We start from the raw sequence: 13814 nt of genomic DNA on the forward strand, positions 1-13814 counted from the left end.
TGAGGCAGAAGGATCGCCAGAGCGCAGCAGGTGGAGGCTGCGGTGGCCGGGAGTGGCCACTGCACTCCAGTCTGGGCGACAGAGTGAGACTCCAACTCAAAAAAAACAAAACAAAACAACAACAGCAACAGATGCTGGAGAGGAGGCGGAGAAGAAGAAACACTTCTACACTGCTGGTAGGAATGCAAACTAGTGTGACCCCTATGGAAGACAGTGTGGCTATTTCTGAAAGAACTAGAAATTGACCTTTAATATGACCCGGCAATTCCACTATTGGGACTATACCCAGAGGAACTCAAATCATTCTACAAAAAAGATACCTGCACATGTGTGTTTGTTGCACCTCTATTCACAATAGCAAAAATATGGAACCAACCATGTTGCCCATTGAAGCTGGACTGGATAAAAAAATGTGGTACATATACATAATGGAATATTATGGAGCCATAAAGAAGGACAAACATACGGACTTCGCAGCAACTTGGATGGATTTAGAGTTGTTTATACTCAGTGATCTATCACAGAAACAAAGAACAAAGTACTATATGTTTTCACTTATAAGCGGACCTTGAACAATTATTATAATACTATAAGAAAGGGATTGGCAGACTGGGAATCCCTAGTGGGAAACTGTCAGGGGAGGGGGAGTCGGATTGTCAGTCGAGGGAAACTTCTAGGGGAGAAAAGGGCATACCTCATCAACAATGGTACCTGCATAATCAATGTTTGTATACCTTACCCAGAATTGTACCCCACATCTTTGTAATAAATAAAATAAAAATGACTGTTCAAGAGAAGGACTTCACAGATCAGTATCAACTGATCATAGTAAACCTAGTATGAAGTATGTAAGATCTAGTTCTAAACCATACCACATTAAGGATGTAGTGCTAGATTCTTGCCTTGCTAGAATTTTGAATAGCCATGCTAAGGTGAGAGTTGTTTTATTTATTTATTTAAAAGTCTTTAAATTGTTCACAGTTTTTAAATGTATATGCATATCGGTGACTTGCACTTACATCTTCTCCCTGGTTTCCTCCTCCAAGCTCCAGTATTCTGATACCAGATTCTTAACTTGAGTCCTACTTAGATGTCTTATAGGCATTTCAGTCTTAAACATATCCCAAATGGGTTTGCTTTTCGTAACCATGCTCAAATCTGGTTCTCCCCATCTTTATTTATTTATTTATTTTTATTTTTATTTTTTTTGAGTTGTAGTCTCACTCTGTCACCCAGACTGGAGTGCAGTGGCACGCTCCTGGCCACCGCAGCCTCGACCTGCTGGGCTCCGGTGATCCTTCCGCCTCAGCCTTCCAAGTAGCTGGAACTACAGGCGTGCGTGACCACGCCCGGCTAATTTTTTGATTTATTGTAGAGATGAGGTCTCACCAAGTTGCCCAGGCGGGTCTTGAACCCACAGGCTCAGGCGATCCACTCACCTCAGCCTCCCAAAGGCGCGGGATTACAGGCTGAGCCATCGAGCCCAGCTCCCTCCCCATTTTTATATTTCTCAATAAATGGCACCATCAGCTACCCGTTTATTTAAGCTAGAAACCTGGACATAATCCTTGAATCATCCCCTTTTCCTTACTTTCCTGTCCTGGCAAATTCTATGAATTTTCACCCATAACTATATTCTAAATTCATCCACTTTTTTTCATCTCTACTGCTGGCATCTGAAAAACCCCCCGTGTTTCTAATCAGGGTCACTGTTGACATTTTATGTAGGACAGTTTTTCATTGTATATGATCATCTTATACATTTCAAAGCACATGGCATCCCTGCTTCCCTTCCCCTAGCCGAAACCTGTTACTATGAAACCAAAATGTAAAATCAGCACCTGCTAGATGGAATCATTTGGGCCTTGTCCAAGTCACTACTGCTTCTTGCTTAGACTGCCACAGTTGTAGTCTTTTAGTTGGGCTCCAGTCCATTCCTCACCTAGCTGACAGTGTGATTACCCCTTACTTAACAATCATCAGTCATCCCCATTACTGTTGCCCCTGTGGTCTCATCTGCTGCCATTCTTCCCACTCCCTGTGCTCCAGTCACACAGTCTTCTTTCAGTTCGTCAGACACTCCAATGTTTCTCCTTAGGATGTTCTCCCATGTCTTTCCCTCTGCCTGACTCCACAAGGCTGGCTTCATATCTTAGTTTAAATGCTACATTTTCAGAGAGACATTCCCTAACCACCCTACTTTACTTTCTGTGATAGTAGCCTGTGTATGCTTATTTAAATTTGTATTTTAAGTTTGTATTTTTTAATTTTATTTTTTGTAGAGACAGTTACCACTGGGTTGGTCTTGAACACCTGGCCTCAGGAAGTCCTCCCACTGTGGCCCAAAGTGCTGGGATTACAGGTGTGAGCCACTGTGCCTGGCCTTCAATTTGTTGTTTAATTGTGTATTGTCTTTTTTTTTAAAATTTTTTTTACTAAGATAAAACTCACATAACATCTGTTTAGCCTATCTAAAATGTACAATTCAGTGGTTTTAATGTATTCACAGGGCTGTGTAGCCATCATCATGACCAATTTTAGGACACTTTCATCACCTGTCCCCATAAAGCCGTGTACCAATTAGCAGTCACAACCCACTTCCCATTCCTCAACCCATGACAACCACTAGTCTACTTTCTGTGTCTACAGATTTTCCTATTTTGGGCATATGGTATGGTATATGGTCCTTTGTGACTGGCTTCTTTCACTTAGCATGGTATTTTCAAGGTTCATCCATGTTGTAGCATTTCTTTCAATTGCAAAATAATATTCCGTTGTATGCATATACTACATTATCTTTATTAATCAGTTGATGGACAATTGGATTGTTCCTACTTTTTGGCTATTATGAATACTGCTGCTATGAACATTCGTGTACAGTTTTTGTGTGACATATGTGTTTATTTCTCTTGGGCATATACCTAGGAGTGGAACTTCTGGGTTGTTTTGGTAACTCTCTGTTTAACCTTTTGAGGAACTGCCTAATTATTTTTCAAAGTTACTGCACAATTTTGCATTCTCACCAGCAATCTGAGAGTTGTACTCATTCCACATCCTTTCTAGTACTTTCTATTCTGTTTTTCTTTTTGTTACATGTGCTTTTGGGGTCATGTCAAAGAAAGGTTTCATTTCTAAGCCACTACTGTATTTTCTTCTAATAGTTTAGTAGTTTTCACTCTTACATTTAAATTCATTATCTTTTTTGAGTTTAACTTTATGTATGGTGTAGAGAAGGGGTCCACCTTCATTTTTTTGCAAGTGGATATCCATTTGTCCCAGCATACTTTTTTGAAAAGACTATTCTATACCCACTAAATCATCTTGGCATCACTGTTGAAAAACTTATTTTCTTTGTATCCCACTAAAGTCTTAAATTCCTTGAATGAAGAAACCAGATTTATCATGTTCACTAGTGGATACCCAGTGCTTAGCACAGTCCATGGTACATAATAGATATTCAGTTTATATTTGTTGAAGTAAAGAATGGAGGGAGAGAGAGCGCCTAGGGAACATGTATAGAGTAAAAAGAGGAAAGGACATAGAATCATCATGTGGGTAAAGGAGAAAACAGGTTTTTAGGGGTGAAAATCATTAGTCATGTTTCCACTCTGTTACACTAAACCCCCCAATATTAATTAATGAGTCTAATTTCCTTTCTCAATTTGTTTTTTAAAAATTTATTTTTGAAAGAGCTAATGTATACCATGGTTAAGATGCAAACTATCCAGGAGGGTATAAAACAAAGACTGGAAGTCTCTTTCACTATCCAGCCCCTCCCACCATCAATGCTACTTCCTTCAAAGTAGCATTAATCATTAGAAGTTTTTTTTGGTTAATATCCTTCCAGTAATTTATTATGCTCACACCAGCATGTGTATATTCCTTTATTCAAAAGTACATGGAATAATATTGTTCATATCATTTGTTTCTTAGAGTCTATCATCATGCTTCTTTCCTAATAGCACTTATAAGTCATCCTCATTCTTTTTAACAGCCACATAGTATTATAATATAGAATTACGGAAAATTTTAAATTCAGATCCCAGTTTATTCACATGCAAAACAATTTATTTCCGATAGGAAAGAATCTAGTGAAAAAATGATTTGAAATTATAATTGTGAAATATGTGATTATCACTTTTATTTTTTTCTAAAAATAATTTACACAATAGTGTAAAATAATATATTTTTTCTTATACTAGTATTTGGCATTTTAAAATAAATATGGAATACAAAATTTATCATTTGAAACTCTTGAAAAAGAAACGACCCCCCACACACACAAAAAAACCCTACTTGTGTTTTTAGAATGTCCCAGAATATCCTAGAGTTATTTTGGAAATTAAAATTAATCCTGCATAAAAACCCAGTGCTTTAAAAAATTATATTGTATTTAAGCATTCATTTCATTTGAAAATATTTTTTAAAGGTTGTATGTTATTTACTCTTTTGTAGGCCAGCTTTAATGACCATAGGTGATGGAGGACATAGTATTTGCATCCGTGTAGGATCAATGCTGATGGAGAAGATTCTTCTTAACATTTCTCCGGACTGCCTCAGCAGAGTGATAGGTAATATATCACTGCACCATCAAAAGGTTGTTCTTGGTGAAACTATTCATTCAGCAGTATAGATGACATATTGTAATAGAAAGATTACTGTACTGTAAATTAGGGGTTTTTCTGTCTATATAAAAGCAGAAGGATAATTTAGCTTGAGTGAAACATGAGACCATATAAGTTAGAAGGTAAGACTTGCTCTACACCTGTCTTAATACAAGAATTGTAGGAGGCACCTTATTTCTGCTTAATCTAAATTTCCAACTAGTAAACAAAAACACTAGAACCCTAGCTTTATAAGAGTTAAGTAAATGAATATGAGACACTATCTATATGAAGATAGTGCACTGTCAGTGGAATGAATTTGCAAAATCTTCAACCATGATGTTGGGGATAGTCAGTGGCTAAGAACAAAGTGAAGATAATTCATTTGTCAGTTGTTCAAACTCCACACTTGTCCTCATTAGCCTCAGACTCTCTAAGCAGGTGAGCTCATCTGGTTCTATTGATTTGTCTTTTAGTAGTAGATCATTTTCCTTGTTGTTTTGGGTATCTAGTAATTTTTGCTTGAATGCTGAACATTTCATATAGAACACTGCAGACTGAGGTAAACAGTATTTGTACCTGGAAATGAGCATGCCTCTTCTAGACTTTTACTGGGGTGAGGAACGAGCAGAATAGAGTCAATCTTGTCAGATGTTGAGTTAGATTCAAGGTTTTGTTATTGTTGTGGTTACCTTCAGATCAAGCTGGTTTTAAATTCTTATAGTATTATGCTTATGGTGGGGGGTTGCTTCCCCAGTATTCTTGTTCTGCCATCACCTTAGCCCTTCATTTTGTGGGCCCTCAGAGAGTTTCTCTCCATATTCTTATACCTCCCCAAGTTGCACAGTTTTCTGTTGGTTGTTATTTGGTACATCCTAGCTGGGTGGGAGGGAGCAGGATTGATTCTTTTTGGTTCTGGTCCAGCCCAGTCTTATACGATGGTCTTGGGTATGGTGCTTTTTTGTGGTCCTGTCCCTTCTGCTGTGGTAGCCAAGCTCTGCCTTGTATCTTTGGTGGGTCTTGGGTGGTCCTGCCCCTCCTCTAGCAGAAGTATACCACTAATGATCCAGGGTGGTTTTCTGTCCTTGCCCCAGGGATAGAGTATTTTTTTCTTTTTCCTTTCTCCCATCTGCACTGGGTCTTCACATATACTCTGGACAACAGGATTTGCTACCTTCCTCCAGCAAGTGAAGACTTCTGTACTTTAAAGGGGAGGCCCAGGTAGTACTTTGTGTTTTTCCCTCTTGGCAGTTTCTTCCCTTCTCCAGGCCTTCACCACTGTCAGAAGCTTTCTCTGATGTCATGCCCTGCCCCAGTCTTGTGAGCACCTGGTAGAGGTGAGAAGAGTCACGTGGAAGAGCCTGCAAGGATTCAGACTCCATTATGTCGGTGGCACAGACAATTCATTAGTTTTTAGCAATTCATTACAAATGTAAGCACTTTTTTTTTTTTTTTTTTGAGTTGGAGTCTCACTCTGCTGCTCGGGCTGGAGTACAGTGGCATGCTCACGGCCACTACAGCCTCAACCTGCTGGGCTCAGGCAATCCTTCTGCCTCAGCCTTCCGAGTAGCTGGAACTATAGGCACGTGCCACCATGCCCGGCTAATTTTTGATTTATTGTAGAGATGAGGTCTTGCCAAGTTGCCCAGGCTGGTGTCAAATCTGTGGGCTCAGGCAATTCTCTCTCCTCAGCTTCCCAAAGTAAGCACATTCTTTCTTCCTGCTTGTTTGGCAGACCTGTCTTCTTCCAATCACTGCCCCAGGTTAACCTGTGCTTCTCTTCTGTCTCCTTGGAGGCACCTGTTTTTCCTTATGTTTCAGTCTTGCTGGCTATTGTACAACCTTAGTTCTCTTATTTGCTTAAGAAAATAATGATTTTGTAGTTTATTCAGCTTTTTCTAGTAACTGTTAGGGTGGGAGCCCACTCTTTCCAGCTTTCTGCAACCTAGTTAGAAGTCAGTGTTCTTTTTTGATTCATTTTATTTCATTTTCTTTCTTTTGACCATTTAAATTTTTTATGTTATTTATATATTTTCAGTCATATCCCTTCATTTTTTGCACAATGTAGTCTTTATTTCTTAGAGATGCATCATCTCATATCAAGTATACGTCCATGTTTTTTCCATTTTCAAGAGAATTAAAGTCATACTTCTTGGCCTTGATTATATTTTAATAGTAAGTGACAGTGTCATTGGTTATGAAGTGGTCATCAGACCATCCAGATTATCACTAATGTTCATTTTTGTTTTTTTTTTAAGTTTATCAAGGTAAAACTACAAAAATTTAAAATTACTGTAAAGAATTCTTACATCTCCAAAAACGTGTAATTGGCTCTCCAGGAGTTTTTAGCCCCAATCCAAGAAAGATGGGTGGTATTGATCAGGGAGCTAGTGTATCTGAACATAGTCAATGGTGCCTTTTTGGTCTGGTATTTATTGACCAACCTGCTAAATGACTTGGTTAGATGTCCTTAAAAAATGGAGGAAGAATATTGCAAAATAAAATGATATATCTAGCTATAATTTTTGCATTTTTTATTATTGAGATTTTATATTTATTAAGTAACCAATTCAAGGCTGTTTGATATAAAAATAAATAAATATATATATAGAATTGTGGTAAGAACTGTAGATTAGATAAATATAAGAGTACTTTTCTGATATGACATGCCTTCTTTGTTTCAGTCTTAGTTAACTTAGGGAAACATCAATCTCAGTTCTTTATGATCTTGTTTAAGATGCCAGTAGCTGTGACACAGTGGGAACTGCTGTCAGTCTGAACAGTGCGGTATCTGGCTTGCTTTTCATGTTCAGCAGGAATTACATGCTGTCATTCTAGAGTACCTTCAGCAACTTATAACTAGAAAGAGTATGGGAAGAGAAATTTGGGTTTGAGACTTGAGAAACCAAGAGAAGCAATGAAACCCTTCAGTGTGTGTTCCTATCAAGCTGGCAGCAGTGTTAAGGGTTCTGTGTGTGTTTCATCTTCCGCAGTACCTTCCTCAGAGATCACCTATGGGATGGTTGTGGCAGACCTGATCCACTCCTTGTTGGTAGTCAGCGCAGAGCCTTGTGTATTGAAGATTCAGAGCCTTGTCGTATTAGATGAAAACAGCTACCCATTACAACAAGATTTCTCCCTCCTGGATTTTTATCCTGACATTGTAAAACATGGAACCTATGCCCTTCCCAGGTAAAGAAATAGCAGGCATTTCAAGGAAGAAATACTGAAATGATTTGTCTTTTGAAATAGGTGAATGAAATAAATGACAGGACTTTTGTTTTAGACTTTTTAACAGATATATTTTGCAAAGAGAATTGTGCTAAATATATAAATTAAAACTTTTTTTTCTAAGAAAATCCAGTGATTTTTTAAAAATTTATTTTGTGTTCTCTTCCTTTCCTTCTGGAAATTAGTTTTGTTTTGTTTTTTTTGTTTTTTGTTTTTTTGAGTTGGAGTCTCACTCTGTTGCCCAGACTGGAGTGCAGCTGCCACTCCTGGCCGCTGCAGCCTCGACTTGCTGGGCTCTGGCGATCCTTCTGCCTCAGCTTTCCAAGTAGCTGGAACTACAGGTGTGCGCTACCACACCCGGCTATTTTTGATTTATTGTAGAGATGAGGTCTCGCCAAGTTGCCCAGGCGGGTCTTGAACCTGCAGGCTCAGTCAGTCCACTCACCTCAGCCTCCCAAAGCACGGGATTACAGGCTGAGCCACTGAGCCCAGCTGAAGATTAGTTTAAGCCAATGTTTAGACAAGTTCAAGACAAGTATGTCTTTCTATTAAAAAAAAAAACATAGAAAATGAAGGGAACAAGATCATGTTTCAACTCATAATAGGGGGAAAAGAGTCCTGTTGTTAGTTCATGTTTGGGATTTGAGTGCCTTACTGAATTTATTTACCAACAAACATGTAGCATTGTGTTCTCTCATGATAGTAGAAGACTCTCCTATTAAATGGTAGTCACTAATGAGGAAACATGGAGTGGTACTTATCTTGTGAGTTTGGAGGTTGCTGACTGTTAATAATAATTATAACATTGCCTGAAAATAGATAAGTTTATTTTATGATGAAATGAACAAGCCTATTTTACTGTGTGTAAATTTGTTAATTTAATTGATTAATTTAATTTGTGTAATTATGGTTAACTTAAATTGTTTCTCTCATTCAGAGTTTTTAAAAATTTGACTTCCCTAAGAATGAACCTCAGGAGTTTTGTGATTCTTTCAAAAATAATATGCAAAAATGTGTATGTGGGAGTACATACATATACAAATATATTTTTGTGTGGAAAAGTGTTTATAGCTTTAAACAAATTCTCAGAGGGATCTGTGACAGAAAAAAGTAAGAGCAAGACTTTAATTGATTAATTTCTTTGTGAGGAAGATAAGGGAATTAGAACAAATGATTGCTAAGTTTTTTTGTTTTGTTTTGTTTTGTTTTAGCAACCGTAAGGTGGATAGAGAAAGAATTGTCCCCATTTTATATCTAGAGAGACTGAAATTCAAAGAAAATTGTTGACTCTCCTAGATAATTCATCTAATGTTGATGAAACTTGAGCCTGGAGTTCATACCTTCTAATTCATGCTCTTTCAACTGTAACCATGCTAGGAGGAGATTTGGAATTTTGATGCAAAATATGGCCCACTTAGTACAAGCCCACCAAGAGATCTGTTCTCTTAAGTGTGACATTCCTTACTTTGTCCTCAAGATTTGGCCTAATCCCTGTATCAACCATAACAGAATCCCAGGGAACATATGGCTCTTCACACCCTACTGGGGAAAAAAATCTTTAAAACATTTCAAGTGAGACAAAGAACACCAAGACACTCCAATATCTCTTCACAGTCATTGGTATGTATTTTATGGGTTAGCACATATTTCCAGGAGCCCTTATTTAGGCTGGAAACTATTTCCCCCTGTCCTGAGGAATCTGACCTATCCCCAGAAGTTATAATCTATTTAATTTGGATCAGTTCTTGCTATGGTCTGAATGTGCCCCGCCCCCCAATTCATATGTTGAAACCTAATCTGGGAGGTAATTATGGTGTTTGGGAGATAATTACGTCATGAGGGCTTTGCCCTCATGAATGGAATTAGTGCCCTTATGAAAGAAACCCAAGGAAGCTATGGACAAAGTGACAATGCACTATCTTTAAAGCAGAAAATAAGCCCTCATGAGACACTGAACTTACTGGCACCTTGATCTTGGATTTGTTGGCTTCCAAAACTGTGAGCAGTAAGTTTTTGTTACATATAAGTTGCCCAGTTTAAGTTATTTTGTTACAGCCACCAGAACATACTAGGACAGCTTCTTTGTATATTTCTTACCTGAGATGAAAGGTAAATATTGGCTGGACTCAGTGGCTCAGCCTATAATCCCAGCTGAGGATTTGGGAGGCTGAGTTGAGTGGATTGCCTGAGCCTGTGGGTTCAAGACCAGCCCAGGCAACTTGGTGAGACTTCATCTCTACAATAAATAAAAAATTAGCTGGATGTGGTAGCGCACTCCTGTAGTTCCGGCTACTTGGAAGGCTGAAGTGGAAGGATCGCTGGAGTCCAGCAGGTCGACACTGGGGTGGCCGTGAATGTGCCCCAGCACTCCAGCCTGGGTGACAGAGTGAGAGTCCAACTCTAAAAAAGAAAAAAAAAAGGAAGTTAAATATCTTTGATCTCCATATGTTTTTATAAAACTCAGTTGGGTAGCTTAAGAGTGTTAGCTAATTTGGCAGTCTCGTATCTGTGAGTCTCATGGCTAAAATTTTAGGGAGACCTCATTCTTCATCTCCTAGTTCTTTATCCTAGATAGTTCAGCCAGTAGGGACAGATCTCCTACTTTTAGAAAGTTATTTGTACTTGATGTTAACTTAGTTTCCTTAAAGTTTGCCTAACAGCCTTAGAGGTATTCACCTTTCTCCCACTAATGAGATTTGTGTTTAGGCCCCTATTACATCTTGTTTTTTGTGTGTGTTGTGGGGAAGAGGGGGTCTGATTGTCAATTGATTGGCAAAATCAGGTACATGATCCACTCTGCAGACATTTGCTGAGTGTTTATCATGTGCCAGGCACCGAGAATACGAAGACCAGAGGCCTGCCTTCCTTGAGTTCATGGGCAAGCTGGTGAAGAAATAGTTAAACAAATGTATATCATTGCCTGGATTAAATTTGTGTGGAATACAGAACAAAGGCAAAAGAGGTAACAGCAGGATGGGTTTGTTAGTTATGACGTTTGGTTGCAAATGACAAAAACCCAACTCATACTAACTTGAACAAAAAAGGGGAATTTACTGGCTCATGTAAATGAGAGTAGTACCGGCTTAAGGCACAATTGAATCCATTGACCTACGTGATGTCTGGTTACTCCAACTCTCTAATTATTTCTTTTTCTTGCTTTTCTTTGTTTTTACCCTTGTCTCTCTCTTTGTCCTGTTCTTCCCTCAGCCCAACTTTTTTTCCATTTCTGTCCTCCTTCCTCTTCCCCTCCTTTCTCTCCTCTTTCCATCTTTCCCAACTCTATATGGATAATATGGAGAAAAGATGACTGTAGGAGACCGCAAACTTTCTCCTTTAAGGAATAAAGACTCTTTTTGCTGATGTCCACATAGTACATTTCAGGAGAGGGCTCTGCTTGACTCTACCTAGGTTATCCCCTCCTCCAGTGGCCAAGGGTGAGTGGGACCTCATAGGATGAAAGGGGAGCTCTTCTTTGAAGTAAGGAGGGTTCTAGATAGAAAATAACATTTCCATGCAATGGAAGGTGCATTCCTATGTTTTTATTTTAAAAGACTTCATGGAGGAAATATTTAACCTGTGTTTTAAAAAATTTTATTATTTTTCATTCAGAGTCTCTGTTGCCCGGGCTGGAGTGTAATGGCATGATTATGGTTCACCACAGCCTCAATCTCTTGGGCTCAGGCAATCCTTCTGCCTCAGCCTCCTGAGTAGCTGGGACTTTAGACATGTGCCACCATGCTTGGCTAATTATTTTTTTGTAGAGATAGGGTCTCACTATGTTGCTCAGGCTGGTCTTGAACTCCTGGGCTCAAACAATTCTCCTGCCATGGCCTGCCAAAGTGCTGGGATCACAGGTGTTAGTCACCAAGCCCGGCCCTAACTTGTGTCTTTAAATATGACAGGTGTTCACCACAAAAACGAGGTGAACATAAAATACTGTAGCATATTTAGAAAAATGAAGCATCTCAAGCAGGACTGCAAAAAAGCTAAAGGTTCCTAGAATGCATAGGAGAGATGTAAGACACTGCTGCCAAGGCAATACATCTCTGAAGAAATCTTAACTCACAAAGCAGTGGAGTTTTTAGCTGTAGGTTCAATTTGGTAGGTGAGAACAAGTACCAATTTATACACAGCACTGAGGAACATATTTTAGTGCGACAAATGACATAACTGAGATGTCATGCCAATTCTGGAGCCATACAGCAGAAGGTAACCAGAGTGTTGGGAACCCATGGACAGGTTCTATCATATTCAAAAACACTGGAGTTGCTGTTGTAATTCAGACTTTAAAACATGTTTTGTTGTGATTTAAAATGAATACATAAGTGGAGTCTAAATAAACCAATGATACATTTGCAATGACACTTCACTTTCTGGAATTCACATTCATGGGATTTTAAGCACATCAGAAAGAGGCTTTTTTTTATTCCTTAGGTAGTTGTGCAAAAGAGTAGATATTTCTACAAAGTTTTTTTTTTTTTTTTCAATTCAAACTCATTTCCCTTTTTATTTTTTTATTATTTATTTATTTATTTTGAGTTGGAATCTCACTCTGTTGCCCAGACTGGAGCGCAGTGGCACGCTCCCGGCCACCGCAGCCTCGACCTGCTAGGCTCTGGCGATCCTTCTGTCTCAGCCTTCCAAGTAGCTGGAACCACAGGCATGCGCTATCATGCCCGGCTAATTTTTTTATTTTTTTATTTTTATGTATTGTAGAGATGAGTTCTCGCCAAGTTGCCCAGGTGGGTCTCGAACCCTCAGGCTCAGGCAATCCACTCACCTCAGCCTCCCAAAGCACGGGATTACAGGCTGAGCCACTGAGCCTGGCTTCCCTTTTTATTAAAGTCTAAGTTACCATTACATGGTTTGGTACTCAATAAAGAAAAAAGTGTTCAAATAAGGTAATGTGTTATCATCAGTATTTCCAGGTAACTGTTAACAATCAAGTTGCAATACCAGAAAATCCTTGGGAAGCACATCTGTGAGGTTTATGCTTTGTCAAGGTCCAGTTCATCCGGAGTGGAGATTCCCAATTCATTTAAAGTTGGTCTAAGTTCCTGAATGACATAGGGGTAGATTCCTTATGATGTCCTGTTTGTCCTTATGCATACTACGCTATTATGTCCTTATGTCTAGGATGCATACTACGCTAGCAAAATCATTTAACCTTCTGCATGCCTGCAAAGCAGCATCAATGAGTTTTGGGTTCTGGAACCAGGTCATAGCCAACAAGTGTGTTCATTCCTTTACGCAATTCCCAGGCATCTGTATCTGGTTTGTTGAAGTATGTCACCCAGCCAGCATCAAACTCCTCATCTGTCTCATGTGACCCATGAGAATAGCAGTGAACTGAACGGATAGCTTCACCAAGGTGTGGAAAGCTGGCGATGGCCACTCCCAGTCTAGTGGGCTCAAGGTTGGTGCTGGGGCATGATCACAGCTGGGGAACCAAAAAGCAGTGCTGTGTCACCTCCTGGGAGCCCACAGCATGTCCACACCTGACCCATTGGCAGGGCCAGCGCCAGAAAGTCGCGCGGAGGGAGGCCCCAGGGACGGTGGCCAGGGCAGCCAGCGGGCAAGGGCTAGGAAGAGGGATGGGGAGGGAGCCTGTCCTCTAGTGGTGGCTGGGGGGGGGTGCAGCGGTGTGTGTGTGGGGGCCCAGGTTACCTCAAGGACACTGGAGGGCACCGGCAATGGGTAGCTGGGGTCTTACCCCCTGCCACCGCAGCCTACAGGCAGCCTCGAGGGCTGTGGGTGGCTGCAATCATGGCGCCTCTACAAAGTTTTGATAGATAACTTTTTCAGAGTGGCTATATGTTTTCATCATCCCTAAAATTCTCCTAAACAACTCTTACCTGAGACCATAAGTTAAGACTAGTTTTTTTTTTAATTCTTCAAAGCATTTGTGTGTGTGTGTGTGTGTGTGTGTGTGTGTGTGTGTGTGTGTGTGTGTGAATGGTTCCAAAGCCATTAATTCCC

General features: G+C 39.7%; 1 protein-coding gene across 1 annotated transcript in view; it reads left to right on the plus strand.

Moving 5' to 3' along the window:
- Positions 1-13175, plus strand: part of FAM35A (family with sequence similarity 35 member A) — a 51134-nt gene extending 37959 nt beyond the window's left edge. Inside the window, exons 8-10 of the mRNA XM_008060114.2 lie at positions 4456-4571; positions 7598-7796; positions 13097-13175. Of these exons, the coding sequence (XP_008058305.1) occupies positions 4456-4571; positions 7598-7796; positions 13097-13118 (337 nt within the window). The 3' untranslated portion in view covers positions 13119-13175. The remainder of the gene's footprint in view (positions 1-4455; positions 4572-7597; positions 7797-13096) is intronic.
- Positions 13176-13814: the final 639 nt, after the last annotated feature.

This window comes from Carlito syrichta, unplaced genomic scaffold, assembly GCF_000164805.1.
Source record: "Carlito syrichta isolate Samal-C Ts95f unplaced genomic scaffold, Tarsius_syrichta-2.0.1 Scaffold304516, whole genome shotgun sequence".
Lineage (NCBI taxonomy): Eukaryota > Metazoa > Chordata > Mammalia > Primates > Tarsiidae > Carlito > Carlito syrichta.